We start from the raw sequence: 18,470 nt of genomic DNA on the forward strand, positions 1-18,470 counted from the left end.
AAATCTTTTTGTCTTCGATGAAGAGATTTGGACCATTGACCTGTGTTTCTTGGGTGGGAAATAGTCATCGATGTGTTTTTATAAATCTCCGACGAAGAGATCCTTGATGGGTGGTAGCCAAAGATGAGTGGTATCTGGAGAGGGGAGAAAAAAAAAAAAACCAGAGTGGGGAGAAATAGACACTTTTCAAAACTGAAAATATTTAGACCTAGGTAAAATTATTAATTTCTAAAATTTTGGAAAGGAAATGAAATTAAATTAAATATTTTTTAATATTATTATTAAAATAAAAATTTTACTCTCAATTATAACAGAAAATTTTAATAAAATTAGCTCATAGGTGGGTGTTTAAGTTTTTAAAACCCAACAGGTATGTATTTATTTTTGTATTAAAATATGGGTGAGAAATAGTCCTTTGACCTTTTAACAATGGCTGTACAAAAGTGGCTGTGTTCACCAGACCTTATTAGCAACCCTGGTTTCTGCTTCAACCATCTTAAAATTTCCCTCATCTACCACTACATCACAACCGCTTCAAAACTCTGTTATTTTCTCATTCTAACTGCTGTGATAAAGATTTTAATTAAGAGGAAGCTTTTATTTTGTGAAAGAAAAAGAGAGACAAGCAAGAGAGAAGAGTTGCTTTTGAATTTTTTATTTGTGCTCATTGTTATCTACAAGTGATTGTAAAAACTCTCATTAAGAAATCAAACATCAATATCAGTAACCAAACATAATTGTTTCAAAAGAGAAAAATTGAAAAACAAGAAATGAAAACACAGACGAACATGACCTCAAAATCAAACAAAGCCTTAATGTCGAAAGGGGCATGCTCGTTTACGATTTCATTTTTTCAGTTTTTCAATTTTCCTTCTTTTGTAAAACGTGTAGACATTGTTCGGTTATCGTGTTTCAATTTTGCTTCCATAAAAAGAAAATACTCAAGATTTCTAACATGACATTGAGAGCAACAACCAATTTTGAAATATTCTTGACAAAACTCTTCAAAACAAACAGACTGAGTATTGATTCAATGAGTGTTTGGGGCATCTGTTGTGATAGTTTTGATGGTGGTAACTGTAGTTGGAGAAATACAACCATTATTGGAAGTGGATCAAGTTAGGCCTGCTCTGCAGCCAAGCTGCGACCAGTGAGGCCACTTGGCAACCAAGCTTGAGCCACCTGCAAGGTGCTGCAACCAGCAAACTGTCAGTTTTCTAAACCTAGGGTTCTAAAGGGTGGGGAAGAAAAGGAAAAACAATAAACCAAAACCCAGGCTTTTAAAGTATAATGATAAAAAGGGAAGGGAAGAAGGAAGAATTAAAAAAAAGGACAAAAATGGGATTTAAACTTTATATAAAATTATTAATTTACGATAACAGATTTAATTCTTAAAAAAATAATAAAAAAGAAGTAGTTTTAGTAGGGGTAAAATAACATTACTATAATTATTAGATTAGGAATAGCACCTATAAAGCAAAATTCAGTCTAAAAAGTTTTGAATTGATTAACACTATCAATATTTACTAATTAATTAAATTAACACATAATAAATGTCTAAAATCATTTTCAAAATGTTGTTTTTAAATAAACATATTTTCATTTTTTTCATTTTTGGAACGCTATTTTCTGACAAATATGTCCAATGTGTTTTCGAACTCTAAAATATGTTAAATGAAATAATTTTTTTCATTATTTCATGTATTACATAGTGCACAATAGCAGTTCATAGACAAACGGCCTCATTACTTCTTAAATTTAGAAAGCAAGAGATAAAATCATACCAAAAGGAACACCACTAACCAAAAAACACAGAGACATATATAAGAGACGATGCATTCTTACTGAAAATAGTGGAGAGAGAGCAAAAGAGAGAGAGAGAGGGTTCTTAGCAATGTATGCAGAGGTTTATCATTGTTGAGAATGTGTCTGCAATGGCTGACGGAGTCCAGGTATCTGCAACATAATCGAATCGTGACTTCACAGGAATCAGAAAATGAAAATGTCCTAATTACAAGTTTTAAGAAATGAGAACCAGTTGATTGCTGAATGATTCCTAACTTGATGGACGTGAATAATGTAAAAGAGTAATGTTACACATCTTGAGTAAGATCCCAAAAATTTTCATCCCAAGTAAAACATCATCCTACATGGTACTAATTGAAATGAGAAGTGTCAGTCAAGGTAACATAACACAGGATTATATGCCACTTTGCATAGAAATTTTGAAATACTGCCCTATATCTATAAATATTAATCAAATCAAAATAATAAGCACAAGGCAAGATTGACCAGTATGATATTAATCATTATCAAGAATAAAAGGCAATTCTTAGGATAATATTAGATGTGTTTTGATTGATTAGTAGAACAAAAGGACTAAGGATAGCACAATGCAGACATAAGGATCAGTTCGTGAACAAGTTCAGAGGATAAGTAAGAATTAACAAAGGATACAGATACCAACCTCAACTCCATGGGGGCCAATTCGGTTTCGAGATATAAAATTGAGTATTAGTGCTGCAAATTCCTCAGGAGCATCTTCCTGCAATAGTTTGGCATATGAAACTTGTACTTGTTCAACACTAAGTCATAAACATAAAGAACATCTAAAGAAATATAATTGGTGTGGACCTGTATAGCATGCCCAGTATGTCTCACAACCACCATTTGAAATTTTCCTTGCATTTGCCCAATTGTGAGAGGTCTGTTACAGAACAGTGAGAAAATTTCTCATAACATCAGTTGGAGAATTTTCAGCAGCACTATGGCTAGTCATTAACTAATCACTACCAAAGAAAGAACTGATCTGTATTCTCAGCTTGCTAATTCCATTCCTTTAGAACTGAACAATGAACAAATCAAAGTACAGAAAATTCTTCAGGTACAACTGAAAACTTTAGATACTAATTACTTAAATTCCAGAGGTTTGGATAATGACACTGATCTATAAAATTCTTCAATTTAATGTGAAGCAAGTTTGGCAACGTCTTAAAAATCTTATCCAAGTTAAAGTGTTTATTTCTCAAGAAATAGTTTCATTTTTTATAAACATGGTTTGGATAATGATATTGACTAACATAAAAAAATTATCTAGTGACAACCTGTCCAGTCTGTCTGTTCCTGCTAACAGCAACAGCTTTGGGACTGGACATGACAGAAATTTCTCTGAAAGCCCTTCATACCTGCAAGACAATTCAAAAGTTTAATTGAAATGAATTTTTGTGAACTGGAGAGAAAGATATACATCGGTTTACACACCAACATCAAAATGCTTGTTACTAGTATTTATGAAAGCATGTCTTCAATTACCATGTGATAGAGATTTGAGAAACAAATTGACAGTAACAAACAAGAGAGGAAAGCACTACAAGAAATCTCAATAAGAGATGGAAAATTTTCATGTTAATCTTTGATATGATTGACTTTGCTGTCAATTATGATGATCAACAGTTAATCTGACCACCAATGCAATCTAAGGTTTTGAAATTCTAAGAGATAAGTTGAATTCGAGCACGGGTCAAAACCTAAGTTAACTACAGGAATCCTTTGATCTGTTACATCTAGTCCAAGCTTAATTGTTGGATCCTCGCACATTCCCAAGCAAATATATAGCACTACTAAATATGTGTTAAGAGTAAAAGTATAGCAATGTCCCACGAAAGCCCCCTTTGAAATTTAATCTACCAAACTTAATGACAGGATCTAAATAGAAGGATGACAAAAGAAAAAAATTGGTGTCTCACCAAGTTCAACCAAAAGGAATCTTCAACACTAAAACCTTATAAATTAAAAGACATAAAAAAAGGTATGATCTTCTTTGGTCAAGTAGATGGTTAACCTTTTCATCTCCTTAAAATATTTTTCATCCTACCATAAGATCTACCTTTGCAGGTGAATTCAAATGAGAATGAAGTACTAGTTTATAAATGTTAATATACAGAGATTCTAAACATACTTACCTAATTGATACCAAATTGTTCACATCACACATAAGATATATGTATCATATCCTTGAAAACAAGGCAAAATATCATTATTTTGGTCATCTCCCAGAAAAGTGTATGCCACATGCCTAAAAATCTCTACACCTTAAAGGGACAAGTGGGCACTACCCAAACCTCCCCATACAAACGTAATCTTTATTCAGCACTGCAAACTTCCATGCCACCACTGTTGTCCTCATCATTGCTGTACAACATTTGCTAAAAGAAAAAGTGATTTCTAGTTCAATGGTTTAGGCGTGAGATGAAAATGTTAACACTTCATTGGTTTTAAAGAAATTTATAGTTTCATTTTTCATCAGGAAATTAATAAAATTTATGAACTTACCTTAGCCAAAAAACGAAGAAAATTAAATTTTAAAGCCAAGTTTTCAAAATCATTCTTACACTAGCCAATATTATCAAAGTTTGTTTCTTAAATAAGAAAATAAAGAAAGAAGAAAAACTCATATTTTATATTATCCCTTACAATCAATGTTCATCTACATATAATGCAATACTTTAAAGTGTGACTATAAATAACAATCATACCAGCCTCTCCAATATTGTTCAGTTTCTTCCAATTGTGTTCGGTAGACATAACTGCAACATAAAGTCAAAATGGCACATGTTAGCACAAAGATTGGAAATTACACAATGAAAGTTTGAAATGTGAAAGAAGAAACACCTACCACTTCTTTGAATCATCATACTTTAATGTTGAAGGGATTGAAACACGAGCAGAGTCAGTATTTCTCAAAGCACCTCCTTTGACACTCCATTCAATCTGTCAAATTATAAAGTTAACTCAGATAGACATACATCAAGGAAGTTTACTTTCAGAAACAAATTTTCCAGCTTAATGCTACATTAGAGTTATTGGCCCATGTCATTGTAGATTGGATTGTCTAACATACAACTTCCATCCCCGATGCAATACTCATCTGTTAGGAACCTGGGAAGATTTCAACAACACCTCCCCTGTTTTACTAATTTCCAGCGAGTTACAATCTGTACTATGACATTTCTGTAATAGATATTCAAGCAATAGAAACCAATTTCCACCAATTTGCGCTTTGTTATAATGTCATAGTTCCAGCAATATCCAGTATACAAACACTTAACCCACACTATTCAACAAAAGAACAAAGAACATAAAAGAAGTGATTCAATAGAAATATTTCATTGCATAAACAATAAAACTAATCCAAAGTATTAGTTCATTACAGCATCAAATTCACAAAGCAACGGTAGCATAAAATCCATCAGTGCAAAATACAGAAACTCAAGCTAATTCTCCCAGCATTCGAGAGGCCGGAAATCTCTCCTGAAGGGCCTAGCTTTCAAGAGGTTAGGAACTCTCCCAATTCAGCCGAAGCTACCCCCAAATACTGCTAAAAAATCTCCCTCCTCTGCTTCTATTTTTTTCCTCTTTTTATAGTTGGACAGTCCTCTAGTAGTCTCCCTTTCATGCTCCAAGTGTATGGCTCTCATTAGTTGAACAACCTGATTTCGCCACCTCATTGGAGTTAAAATTCTTCTGCATGGACCCTTATGTTTGTTCTTGTGCACCTTAGATTCTATCAATACCCCGCCCAATGAGAGCCACCTTGTCCTCAAGGTGAAAATGAGGAAAACCTGCTCCATTTTTCCTTTATACCTTACTATCAAAGCCTTCTTCCCAAAAGCATTATCATAATGGTATGCACTTAAGGAAGGTCCTGCCATGTGGTCTCCTTGTCTTAGGGCTCCAAGAGATTCCAATCTCTTGGCTGCAATGGATGCAAATTGACGTTCTCCACCAAGATTTGTAAATATTAGACTATATTGAAGAGTTGAAGCTTGATTTAATCAGTAGTTCTTCGAAATTGTTGTATTGCTCTATCAGAACTCCAAGTAAGTTCCAAAGTTATATGAACCCTTCTTTTACGATTTTTTGCTCTTCTATCAACTTGGAAAGACACACCAGCTGATCCAACTTCTGATATGATTGCGTTAGGATTATAACACTTGCCCTCAATCCAATGGTAAGTCTCTATTATAAATATGCTCTTTAGGTTTCAAAAGAAGGGGAGGAAAAATATTAGTAATTTATTTTTTGGCAACCAATCTTAGTTGATTTAGGGAGGTTTCCAATGCCTCGAATGGCCGTAAAATGGAAGGTCCTAAACTGTTCGAACTGTCCGGAATGGGAGGCTCCGAACTCCTTAAATTATTCGGTTTATCTTGTAATCCTTTTATTAATGAAATGATTTTTAGTTTATTAAGTTTATGTGTTTTAATTTTCTGTTTTAGTTGAATAAGAGTTGGTTCCTAACAAAATGGTATCAGAGCAGTTAGATCTGGATTTCTATTGTAATTCCGACAAAAGAAATGATCGAAGATGGTGAAGAAGTCAAAGAAAAGTCTCCTGTGTAAAAGGGATTGTCGCTTGAAAGTCACGTTGAAATGAAATTAACTTGAGATGATGACGGTGACAGACAAGTCGGTAACGGGAATGCACGACGATGACAAGGAGTTGTCGAAAAACGGTCACAGTAGAGATTGATATCATCATTGAGATAAGATGAGATAATGGATGCTGAAAATATGGCTGAAAAAAAACAAAGAGTAGAAAATAGAGTGCCAGAGATAGAGGGAGCTGACTCTGAAAGATGAAGACCAAGCATAAACCATAGACAAACTGATGAAGTTACAAAAGAAGATGAAAGAAAGGGACAAATGGCTTGTAGGAAAAGAGGACAAAAGTTAAAAGAAAAAAACAGTGGGGTGAAAATGTCGAGATAGTTGCCTTGTTAAAAAAAGAATATGGGAAACATAAAAAGCTAGTGGTGGCAGGAACATAGGGAGCTTAAAAAGCTGGTGGTGGCAAAATGGTGAGAGAAAGTTCAAAAAGGAAAAAGTTATAAAAATCTGTGAAGAGTGAAAATATATTGAAAGATGAAAAAAAAAAAGAGACATAACTTGTGAGAAGAAGGTATTAAAAAAAAAAGTATGAAATTTAAAAAAAAAAAAAGATAATAAAAAAAAATGAAAAATGAAAAAAAATCTAAATATAAAAAAAATAATTATTACCACCTTGAAAGGGAGGGAAATGTTAGGATTAAGATACTTGTCCTCAATCCAATGATAAGTCTCTATTATAAATATGCTTTTTAGGTTTCAAAAAAGAGGGAGGAAAAATATTAGGATTTTGTTTTTTGGCAGGCAATCTTAGCTAATTCAAGGAGGTCTTGAACGCCTCGAATGGTCAAAAAATAGGAGGTCTCAGACTCTTCGAACTATCCAGAATGAGAGGCTCCGAACTCTTCAAATTGTTCGGTTTATCTTGTAATTCTTTTATTAATGAAATAATTTTTAGTTTATTATGTTTTTGTGATTTAATTTTCTGTTTTAATTGAATAAGAGCTAGGTTCCTAACAGATTGCAATCGACTTCTCACCGTCCATAAAGAGGTGCTTCTCGTGCATGTTAATCATATCCGTGGTGACATCGTTTATGTTCCAAGCCTAATAAGTTACACCTTTTCCACTAGAGGCCCTTACAAGCATGCCTCGTCTCCGTTCCAATACTCTGAAGGCATCTGATCACACTATCTTTGAAGCATTAGTTTAGGTGTCTATGTTTGTTGCCTTCGGTAACCTAATTATAAAATCCATTAAAATATTTTTCCACTCATTAGAAGGCATTCGAAGTGGCTAGTGTGATCAGACTGGAGGGGTGGCTTCATATTTCTTTCATTGGCATGTTTCGTACTCCACCACATACCTCCTTATATCAACCTTCATTCCTCCCCAAAACAACACTTTATACAATAATGTGCTCCTTTTTAATTCATACCCACCATTTGAGTCCAAATTGCACAGTAGGTTGTGCGTTAAATTCTGAAGTAGTTCGTCTTTGGATATTTCCTAGTCAATACTTCTTAAACCCACCATTTGAGTAGTTGTCACCACCCACATTTTCCCCTTAAAATTTGGATTGTGAGAAGGAACGTCGGCGACACACCTCAGCCTATATTGGATTTCAAACCATGGAGTTTTGATTGGCAGATTGAAATGGCCAAGGGAAAACCTTGTGGCTACCATTGGAACCACTGAAAACCCAGATTTTGAGACCAGTTTCAATAAGTTCTTTGTATGTTGGCAACAACTCTTTAGAATCTTTCTAATTATTGATAAAAACATCACTGTAGGTTGTCCATTTGTATGGAGTTCCTATAACATTAGAATGCAATGCCTTCTACATGTCCGACCAATTATAGTACTTCTCTACACGATTCTTAATACATGGATCGTATCCAACCATCTCCATAAAAGACCATTTTTTAGCCCTAAAGGCCTTGTAGTTTGGGTGAAGGAAACGAGAGCATCTCAGCTTATATATGAGTGTTTGGGTTGATATCTTGCTTTTGGTGTAAAATAGGTTGGTAATTTGAGGGTAGTTCTAGTTGGATTGGATGAAGGAAAATAGGTTTGCATTCCCTTGTTTATTAGATAATGGGGTGGGATGTATGAGTTAAGGAGGGTGGGTATAAGTGATATATGGGTGGGTTAAGTTAAGAGTGTAGTATGCTTAGAAGGGGTGTGAGTGATTGGACTTGGGGTCGGGGTTGGGGTTGGGCTGAATATTATTTGAGTCAGTTGGGTTGGATTTGTATACTTGGGCTTGGGTGTAAAGTAATTGAATTGATGTTGACCAATTAGGTTTTGGGATGGGACTTGGGCTTGGAATGTTGTTATATAAGTTGGTTGGATTTGGAGTGTGTAAATGATGGTTGGGTTGAGTTAAACGTAAGTGGGGTAAGCTTAGACAATTGAGTGTGAAGATTGGGTTGGGTGATGGATTAGTGTTTGATTGGGTTGGGGTGACACATTTAAATGGTTTGAGATTTGGGCCTGGGTCATAAATTTTAATTGGGTTGGGATAGTTAAGAAAAGGAAATTGTGCTAGATTTTGAGCAAGTTTTTCTAGAAGTTGAATAGAATAACCCAATCTAGACATTTTTAAGATCTAAATCTAATATTATTTTATCTAAGAAAGAGTTACTCCATTTCCACTCTGTATACTATAGATAAGGGAAAGAAAACAATTTTCTGTATTATAATTAAAATAATACGAAAACAATTGAGTGGATGGTTGATAAAAGCAGGGCGTCCTTGAGCAGGGAACAAAGTTCATCATGGGCAGGGTTCAAATCATGGCACATATGAGTCATTCAAATACCAAAATCTAGGTCCAACACCAACCTCCACATCATATTCTTCAAACTATTAACTATTTCATCAAGATTTCCAATAATTAAATAGGCTGGAACATCTGGAGTATGAGGGAAATATACATACCGCTTTTTCAATGCTTGAAAAGTGCTGCATTCTGCTTGATAGGATTTTCTGCATACGGATCAATGAAGCCATAGCTGTTCCCTGAAATGACAATCAACATTGCTTAAAAAGACCATGTTTTAGCAAATAGACACAGAAAATGAGGCAGCATTATTCTCTAGAAACCGAACCTCTACAACATCCACAACAACCAGCCCAGCCAAGGTAGGCAATGTTTTCTTTGCAGCAACATGCACGGCAACTGAACCTCCCATGCTATACATTAATGACAGAAGTCATATAAATAGTTGGCATTGGGATAAGAGAGAGAAGATGACTGCATCAGAATAGTTCTCTTCGCGAGAAATTAACCAACAGCTTAAGTAATCATCAGAGGTATTCTCTGTTAGCAAACAGAACCTCGACAAATCGTGCAGTTATACACTTGGAAATTAAACTGATAGCACATTTTGCATTTCTAGGAAAAACAATAACAGCAGTATCGAGATCTTCCACTGATATAAACATTTAGCAACAGCAATCTAATAAATTCAAAGTTACCCCTTTGTCCAAAGGGCAATACTTCAACCGAAAGACTAGACTATGTTGTTTGTTAATTGAAGTATTACATAATCTTTCAAATATTTACACCAGGTAAGGACTAAAATCATTCAAAAGACAAAAATAATCAGCTAGATGATTAATGAAATATAAAATAAACTAACAAGGCCCTGCAATTGACAAATACCATTTATTTTGACGCCTTTAAAAGTTTTAGCACCTCTTTGACCTCTGAAAATACATTATGTGATACTTATGCAACATGGCTAACATGAAAATAACTTATTGAGGAGTACAACCTGTGGCCAACAAGCACAATTGCAGGAGAGGATTCTCCATACATTTCCTTTATAACAACCAAAACGTCATTGCACATAGTCTGCACACATGCAATTTCCTTTTAATTTAAAAAATGCATAGCTAAAATATGAAATTTTCACAACATAAAAACTAAAACATATTTATGTATTTTTTTCTAGTATTTATTATCTGTACCTCAACAGAGAGGTCTAGATCGTTTTCTGAGGATGATTTTCCATGTCCTCTCAAGTCCATAGCAACCACCCGAGCTTTCTCCTTAATTTTACTAGTTGATAAAGCAAATGAAAGTCTGCCAAAATGTATCCAGTTAATCACCTCTTTCAGAAAGTCAGAATTCAAAAAATAATGCAAAATTTGATTTTGTCTCAAAGCACACAAAAAGAGTTTAAAATAGAAAAGCATATATGTTAAGGAATTTCCTCGATTACAATGAAAAGAATTTACATCAAAATGAAAATTATCCGCATATCAAAGGATATGTCCACATTCATTGATAATATAAGACAACAAACATCCTTCAATAGAACTTTGAAATAAATCAAATGCAAGACTAGGCAGAATCCAATTCCATAGCTAGGGGGAAGTTAATATGGAGTACACCAGTCAATTCATCCTATCATGCAAACAAATGAAAAGACTCATCCACAAAAAATAAAAAATACATAATGAAAACATACAAGATTCAAACTTCTGAGTTACTAAAGAAAACAAATTGAGTGATTATCAACATTCTACTAATGTGACATTCTACTTCGTGAAATACAGAAAGTGCAAATTAATGATCTGTTCATAAGGAAAAAACTAGGAGTAGGACTTTTTTTTCAATTTTATGTCATTTATATGCAATCTTCTTTTCAGTATTGGTAATTCATTGATACTTAAGTTAAAGTAATTTAGGAAGTTAAAGGAAGATCTATAGTTTCCAGTATCGCTGGAAGAGGCTGCAGACTGCTTGAGTTTCATATATTAACATTATTTGCCTAATTAGTATTCAAGGAGCAGTTTTAATTTGGCCTTCCCAGTCAAAGCCTGAATATATTTTATTTCTTAATCATGATTCCTGCATAAAGTATATGCCCTCTGTCAATTAAATTTAAGAGTATAACAAAAACTTTGAAAGTTTTTGAAACTTTACATAAGGGTGTGACCTCCCCTTTTCCCTAGTCATAATCTTTCAGGAACCTAAGTGTCATTGCTTATCACTGAGGTTGAATGCCAAAAACTTTTTCCATCTCTTTGTTCTAAACGTCTACAGTCCACCTATTGTCTCCAGCAGCTAAGTAACCTTGCACATCAAACCTTTTCACCTGAAATTAATTACCAACTATTTGAAACCTAATCATATCAACCTACAACCATGAATTCACATACAGAGCATAAGATTTAGCATTGTCAATTTACATAACTAATACTCTCATAGGGATTAAAAAGTGAATCAATTGTGCTTGGCCATGAAGACATTTTAGGTAGTTGAGCCACCCTAGAAGTCAAATACCAAGTTGCATAAGTTAAAATCTTCCAATTATTTTTTTACACATTAAAGATAAGTTATCATAGGATTTTCCACGAACTAAAATTTGGCAGACATTGTCAGAAGCTGTGAAACCAAAATATTAGACTAAGCATATGAAATAAGATTCCTATTAAACTGCAGAACTCACATTACCTACTAATTTCAACAGAAAATTTTATAAATTACACACAATCTTGAATAATCATCTTCATTCATTTTTGACATAATGGAAAAGGTACAGTTTCAGCTGAACAATGATCAAGCATACCCAGAATATCCACCACCATGCAGGCAAAAAACCACTGGTCCTTCTGTTCCTGCCATGTATACATGAAAGACCTAACATGATAAAGCATATTAGAAGTGAATAACTGCAATAAAACTTGAAAATTCTCGAAAATTTCAACACTAACATCATTTGAATTAGGGATGGAGACATCCTTTTCTTCATCAAAATAGACCAACCAATCCAAAGGTGAGTATTTTTGCACAGAACTCCTGCAAGTAAATTTTGGTAAATTAAAACAAACACCTTCAGTGATGTGGTGTGAACAAACATAACTACTTAAGATATTAGAGAAATTACTTCATGTATAAATATTATATCTTTTCCAGCCCTATGAATCTGAATAAGTTGCCACAGTATTACCCATCTCTCTCTCTCTCTCTCTCTCTTTCTTTTGGATAAGAAACCACAAAATACTCCACTTCGTTCACACTAAACAATATAAAATTCAACTCAAATCATAAGATGCTTCCCAGTCATGATGGATAACGAAAAGATGAATTCCTAAACTTGAGAAGTAGCCAACAAGTTATAAAGAAGACCACATTTATTCCATGAAACGAAATGTGTTTTTTCTTTATTCTATCAGTTGCAAATAACATCATGGGACCTTCTTCAAGTGCTTCCTTTACACACCAAGAAAAAATGACAAAGGGAATCCATTCAAATTCTTCACCTCTATGGGAGTAACAAAATGATGTCTGTGGATATGATTTTCAACAACATTTCATGTAACATATATTTCTAGAAAACAAGTGTCTAGTTAATGCTAATCTAGCAAAAAAAGTTTCCACTTGATTAGAGATTGACAGAGAGTTCAAGAATGGAGTTAGCATTCTCCTTCTTCCTTCAAAACTAGTTGTTCAATTCACCAAAAGCCAAGTAATTCTAAAATTAAAAACCTTACAGACAGAGACAGGTACTTTCAAGCACATGTTTTTCCTTTCAGGAAGTATCAACAAAAATGAGACGTCATAGCTCACCAACTAAAATTTATGAGTGAGCAAACAAAAATATGAATCCACATTACGATGCCAATACCTAAGCACAAAATTTAACCATCAAAAGAGTGTCCTTAGGGGCACTTCTTTAAAAATCCCTTGAAAAAAATACCTTCAAACCCTATGGAAATAGACAAGTAATCAGACATGTAGCTTGATCCAACAAGTTCTAAGGTTACAATCTCGAGGACCACCTACCTAGCAAAAAGCCTTGAGTGATCTTCGTCTGAAAAATTGTAGGACTAAGTAGGGGCCCTAGTTCCAAACTCAATTGTGCTAAGTGGGTTCAAAGGGATTCTAGGTTATAAGAAGAAATCAAATATAAAAATCCAATACTCTCTACAATTTCTCAAATACTACTCCTGAATTGTTTCTCTTAAAAACATTTCAAGTAATTTTTTGATGGGGGACCAAGGCTTTTGATTAGTGGAAGGAAAACGAAGATAAAACATGAAAAGAAAAGAGGTCAAATGAAAGTCCAAGATAAAAAGGTGGCGGTTGGGTGTAAAAGGAGAATGAATAGAAGAATAATGGAGGACTATGGAAAGAGGGTGGTAGGGTAGAAAACATAAAAAAACGTTGAAAAAACAAGCCACAAGCAAGAGGATGGCGTAGCACATGATGATGGGGGACTAAGGCTTTTGACTTGTGGAAAGAAAAGAGGTCAAATGAATATCCAAGGTAAGCAAGAGGTTGGGTGAAAAAGGAGAATGAAAAAAAGAATAATGGAAGACAATGGAAAGAGAGCGGTAGGGTAATAAATATAAAAAAAAATGAAGAAACAAATCAAAAGCAAGAGGATGGCATGACACATGATGTGACAGCCAAGGGTGATGTGGCAAAGGATGTGGCAGCTTGCTTGGCAACATGACATGATGACATAGGTGTGCATGATGATGTGGAGCCATGTAGGAAGCCTAATACATGTGGAATAACAATTCCTAGTTGAGTGGTGTTTGGTTTAAATCAAGTTTCTTTATAGAGTTTGGTTTAAACACAAGCTTCCTAGTCCAATTTTGTTAACTGAGTCTTTTATTTATATTTGTTTTCCTAATAGTTTAAGAGTCCTATTTTAATAAAAGAGCTTTTAGGAGTCTTTATGTTTTTGGAAAACTCTAGTTAATGTTATTTATTTAAAGTCTAAGTCTCTTAGAGTTTGGAATTAATTAATATTCCTAATTCTAATTAAACTAGTGTCCTAGTTTAATAAGTTTTATATTCTAATAGAGTTAGAATTTTATTTTGATTAAGAGAATCGCTAGCCCATATAAAGTGTTTAAGTCTTTGTAAACTAATTCAATTCTTCAATTCAAGCGATTATAAATAAAAATTTAGATTTGCGTATTTTTTAACAATTGCTTTGTAAAGATTGCATCGAATTCATGTTTATCTCTTCATTAATTGAACGGTATCAACCCTTAATTCTCCTTATAAACAATATCACAACTCCATCCACACTTGTTCTGGGTCATTTTTGCCCAATCCACACTTCCCGAAAAGGGAATTTATCATCCCAAGCACTTCTCTCAAAAGTAATCCAAATGCCTACTTTCCTAATCTCAAAAAGTGCACCTAAATGCATTGTAACAACATGACTCCAATCTTTCAATCTAGAAAAAATTTCACAAACCATTATAAGATTTGTATCCTAACTGTGTACCAAATGACGTAACACCTAGTTTAGCCGATATTTCACTTTCCAAAATCATTGCTCCATTAGCGCAATGGTTTCAAAATCAACAACCACATCACTGAGAATACAAAATTCAGATCCTTGCTTATAAATGAAGCATTATCACGCCACTATTTACTGTGGTTATAAAACCCCAAATTTCAATGTATCATACATCCAGGTTGATGAAATGAACTGAATTAAATAAAAAAATTCTTAAAAAGAAATCAAATTAGAAAACTATGAAAGCTTTTTACGTTCTCAACTACTACGCAATGAACACCAAAAAAAAATAAAAATTCAGAGACTTACTTTATAAGTGAAGCATTATCAAGCCATTATTTATTACGTTATAGACCCTCAAATTTCAACAATGGAAAACCAAGGCTGTTGAAATGAACTAAATTAGAAAAAAAATTAAATAAAATCTTGACAAGAAATCAAAGAAAAAAACTAGGAAAGTTTTTCACTTTCTCAACAATTGAGTTTACAAAAAAAACACAATAAAACAGCCAAGAAAAAAAATGCAAGGTAAAGAATGAACGTTTGAGAAGGAGTTGAGATCTTACTGAGAGGGAGGGCGCACAGGAATGGAGGCGTAAGCGGAAGGCAACGGCGCTTCACTCCCTTTTGGAGGCTGCTCTATTTCTTCTTCTAAGCTCTCTTCAGGCAGTGAACTGAGATTCGACGAATCCATTGCTTGATCAGTTCAATTCAATTCTCTGGCTCGAAAATGAAAGAAGATGAAATTGGAGGGGACGACAAGTTCTTGGATTATAGATGTGGGACATTTTAGATCTTCAGTTTTATGGGGATCTTTTGAAAATTCATCAGTATGTATTATTTTAGGCCAAAGAACAATTTCGCACCCAAGGTATGCTATATTTCTAAGTTTTCCCCCTTTAACTTTGAAAATCCCAAATATCCATACATAAGCAGTTAAAATTAACAGGACCTAACCCCTTAAAATTTATCTCTTTTTGCCTCTCTAAACTTTTAAAACTAAAAGTTTTTCCCAACTTAAGTTTTAAAAAATAACAGTTTTCCCCTAGAGTTTCGTTTTTAGATCTCAGGTGTCATCTCCGGATCTATTATTGGTGGTCTCTCCCTCCTGAAGCCTCATCTCACTCTGACGGTCTCTCTCCACCCATTTGGATGTTCGATTGACATCGAAAGAGTCATGGAAGATGAAAAACTTTGTCGGGCAAGACGAAGTTTTTTATCCTCCCAGACAAAGACAAAGCTATCATCTTTGTTTGGAAAGATGATCGTTTTCCCAAAAGACTGACAATGGAGTTGGAGATGGTGTCAGAGATCTGGAAACGAAACCCTAAGGGAAAACTATTATTTTTTAAAACTTAAGTTAGGAGATTAGTTTTTAAAGTTTAGGGGAGCAAAAAGAGATTATATTTTAGTTTATTTTTAATATTATAGATAAAATAACGATTTTACCCTTATTACCGTTAATTTTAACTACTCATAGGTAGATATTTAAGATTTTCAAAGTTAAAAGAAAAAAAAAACGAAAAATGTAGTATACCTTGGGTGGGATATAGCTCTTTGGCCATTATTTTACCACGCGCCTACACTCTGAGTCTCTTAGAGTCATAGACGGACAAAAATATCCTTCGTTCGCCTTCTTCCTCTTTCTCTGTTTAATAAAATTATATAAATTCAAATGTGTTATAAAAGTCCTTATAAGTGTGAGCAAATAACTTATATAGAATTATAAACACAAAAGACAATAAATTGAAGAGAAGGATGTATCTCAAATGTGAGGGATGGGACAGTATTTATACAAGATTTCACTGCACATGCTTTAATGTTTTTCTAAGCTAATAAATGTTGTCTTAATGTCATAAAGAACATTAAATGCGCTCGTTCAATTAATCCTTAGCCAAACTCCTTCGAGTTTTCCAAACTTTAATGTTATCTCATCTTTATTTATTGTGTTTATATGGTAGAAATACATATATAATATTTTTTTTGGATTTCTATTATTTATAAATAATTATAATAATTTTATTAAGAAAAAATCTAATAAGGTAAAAAAAAAGTAAATGAACGTAATTATTTAAAGTTATAAAAAACAGAATTAGACGTGTTTAAACTGTCTCATTAAAAACTTTACTAGGAAAACCTACTGAATTAAACCTAATGAAAACAAAATATAGTATATATTTTGTCTAATATGTGACACACTTCAAAAATTTACTCCCATGATAAGCGCTCCCCTTAAAAAATGTTTCCTATTTTTGTAGTGAGATTAATTTATTTTAATTTTGTTGTTTGTTAAGTTGCTGCATACCAATGTTATACATTAACTTTTCAAATGTTGATATTGGTAATGTTTTGGTGAATAAGTTTACAAGATTATCATTAGATCATATTTATTTGATATCAATCTTTTGGTTTTACTAGAGCTCGTGAAGATAAAAGAACTTCGTGAGGTATATTTGTATCTATCTTTCTTAATGTCCTCATATAATATGGAAGGAATATCTATTGTGAAGGAAATATTACATGTATTCCAGATGTGATAGATGATAAATCATAATCATATGCATTTTCGGTTTCCTTCATGGAAAGTTGAAATCTATTAATGATATGAAGATGTTGCAACCAAAGTTTGTTTGATGGGATGTCATAATATTATTGTGTCATTATAAGTGAAAACATATTTCATTTGTAAGCGGACCTTATGATGGTAAGAAAAATAATCGGCATCTGTATGTTCAACAAAACTACAATTTTGAGGGGATTTAATAGAATATAGTAATCTCAAATCTCTAATTCTACATAGGTAACAAATTATATATTTGATTTTGTTCAAATGGTGACAGGTTAGTGCAGAACTAAATCAGGCTAATAAATTCACTAGGAATGATATACTGGTCTAGTGCATTAAGTCAAATATAATGAAACACCAATGACAATAAGATATGATACTTCAGGATCTGAGTATCTTTTCATGTTTTTCTTTAGGATGAAATAGATCATTTGTTAGGTCAAGAGACTGAATGACCATTAGGATACTTAAATGATAAGTTTTATCCATATTAAAGCATTTTAACAATTTATCAATATATACTTATTGATTAATAAGTATTCAATTTAAATTATGCTCGATTTACAAACCGAGACAATATTTCATTTTTCCCAAATTCTTCATCTCGAATTTCTTTTTGCAGACATTCAATAGTTTTTTAAAGTTCTTCAAGAGTCCCATTAAATTTATGTCATCAACATAAACTGTTACAATAATAAATTTCGATTCTAACCTTTTTATGAAAGACACATAGACATATAGGGTTATTCACATAGCTCTCTTTATTCAAGTATTAACTGGGGTGATTGTACCACATTCTTTCGAATTATTTTAACCCATACAATGATCTTTGTAACTTGATTAAGTACATGCCTTTTGGATTGACTATTTTTACTTCAGACAATTTTAATCCTTCAGAGAGTTTCATATAAATTTCAATATCGAAGTTTTCATACAAATAAACAGCAACTACATCCATTAGATGAATATCCAATCTTTCAAAGACTATTAAGCTGATAAAATATTTGACTATGATTATATTCATCGCATATGCATATGTTTTATCAAAGTCTACACCTGACTTTTAAGAAAAACCTTTGGCCACAAGCCTTACTTTATATCTAGTAATTTCATTTTTCTCATTTTTTTTCTTACAAATACTCATTTATATCCAATAAGTTGTATGTATTCAGGTGTTTGAACTATAGGTCCAAACACTTGACATTTTCCTAGAAAAATTAATTTTGTCTGAATTGCTCCT

At 33.2% G+C, this 18,470-nt stretch overlaps 1 protein-coding gene across 5 annotated transcripts; it reads right to left on the bottom strand.

Annotated features, from left to right (window-relative positions):
• Nucleotides 1–908: 908 nt before the first annotated feature.
• On the bottom strand, nucleotides 909–15,493 carry LOC123202983 (protein phosphatase methylesterase 1-like). 5 transcript variants are annotated; one of them, XM_044619131.1, is made up of 14 exons: nucleotides 15,231–15,493; nucleotides 12,116–12,200; nucleotides 11,971–12,041; nucleotides 10,364–10,478; nucleotides 10,168–10,247; nucleotides 9,499–9,583; nucleotides 9,329–9,409; nucleotides 4,676–4,770; nucleotides 4,536–4,586; nucleotides 3,105–3,185; nucleotides 2,635–2,707; nucleotides 2,468–2,545; nucleotides 1,846–1,956; nucleotides 909–1,192 (listed from the first exon to the last, which is right to left on the bottom strand). In XM_044619131.1, the coding sequence occupies exons 1-13, from the start codon at nucleotides 15,356–15,358 to the stop codon at nucleotides 1,912–1,914; spliced, it is 1,068 nt and encodes a 355-aa protein (XP_044475066.1). In that variant the 5' UTR covers nucleotides 15,359–15,493; the 3' UTR covers nucleotides 909–1,192; nucleotides 1,846–1,911. The 5 variants fall into 5 exon arrangements, with proteins under 5 accessions (XP_044475066.1, XP_044475068.1, XP_044475070.1 ...); XM_044619133.1 differs by lacking the exon at nucleotides 15,231–15,493 and adding an exon at nucleotides 13,188–13,726; XM_044619135.1 differs by lacking the exon at nucleotides 15,231–15,493 and adding an exon at nucleotides 13,102–13,152.
• Between the last annotated feature and the right edge of the window lie 2,977 nt (nucleotides 15,494–18,470).

Source organism: Mangifera indica, chromosome 19, assembly GCF_011075055.1.
Source record: "Mangifera indica cultivar Alphonso chromosome 19, CATAS_Mindica_2.1, whole genome shotgun sequence".
Lineage (NCBI taxonomy): Eukaryota > Viridiplantae > Streptophyta > Magnoliopsida > Sapindales > Anacardiaceae > Mangifera > Mangifera indica.

Excerpts from the sequence above, each read along its gene's own strand:
- LOC123202983 (XM_044619131.1), bottom strand. The coding sequence starts at position 15,358 with ATGGATTCGTCGAATCTCAGTTCACTGCCTGAAGAGAGCTTAGAAGAA. Across the intron at positions 3,186-4,535 it reads GAACAATATTGGAGAGGCTG|GTATGAAGGGCTTTCAGAGA; the intron begins GTATGATTGTTA and ends ATTGTCTTGCAG. Across the intron at positions 2,708-3,104 it reads GGAACAGACAGACTGGACAG|ACCTCTCACAATTGGGCAAA; the intron begins GTTGTCACTAGA and ends GTTCTGTAACAG.